General features: G+C 59.8%; 1 protein-coding gene across 1 annotated transcript in view; it reads left to right on the top strand.

Annotated features, from left to right (window-relative positions):
• The window catches only part of LOC103768817 (eukaryotic translation initiation factor 3 subunit C-like), a gene marked incomplete at both ends in the record, with an annotated part of 892 nt that extends 514 nt beyond the window's left edge, over positions 1-378 (top strand). The window contains one exon of the mRNA XM_008935973.1: positions 164-378. Coding sequence (XP_008934221.1) covers positions 164-378 — 215 coding nt within the window. The remainder of the gene's footprint in view (positions 1-163) is intronic.
• Positions 379-388: the final 10 nt, after the last annotated feature.

The following is a 388-nucleotide window of genomic DNA, read 5'->3' as shown; positions in this document are numbered from 1 at the left end:
GGGGAGGAGAAGGTGGAAGGGGAGGAGAAGATGGAGGAGAAAATGGAGGAGAAAATGGAGGAGAAGATGGAGGAGAAGAAAACGGAGGAGAAAACAGAGGAGGAGAAGAAGAAGGAGGAGGAGGAGGAGGAGAGGAGGAAGCTGGAGGAGAAGAGGAAGCTGCAGGAGGAAGAGGAGGAGGAGGAAGACTCGGCGGCACTGATGGAACGTCTCTGCAAGTTCATCTACGCCAAGGACCGGACGGACCGGATCCGGACCTGCGCCATCTTGTGCCACATCTACCACCACGCCCTCCACAGCCGCTGGTACCAGGCCCGGGACCTCATGCTCATGTCCCACCTGCAGGACAACATCCAGCACGCCGACCCCCCCGTGCAGGTGAGGGGGG

Source organism: Merops nubicus, unplaced genomic scaffold (assembly GCF_000691845.1).
Source record: "Merops nubicus isolate BGI_N331 unplaced genomic scaffold, ASM69184v1 scaffold49092, whole genome shotgun sequence".
Lineage (NCBI taxonomy): Eukaryota > Metazoa > Chordata > Aves > Coraciiformes > Meropidae > Merops > Merops nubicus.
Note: the sequence above shows the minus strand (reverse complement) of the source record. Positions and strands in the feature narration are given on the sequence as shown.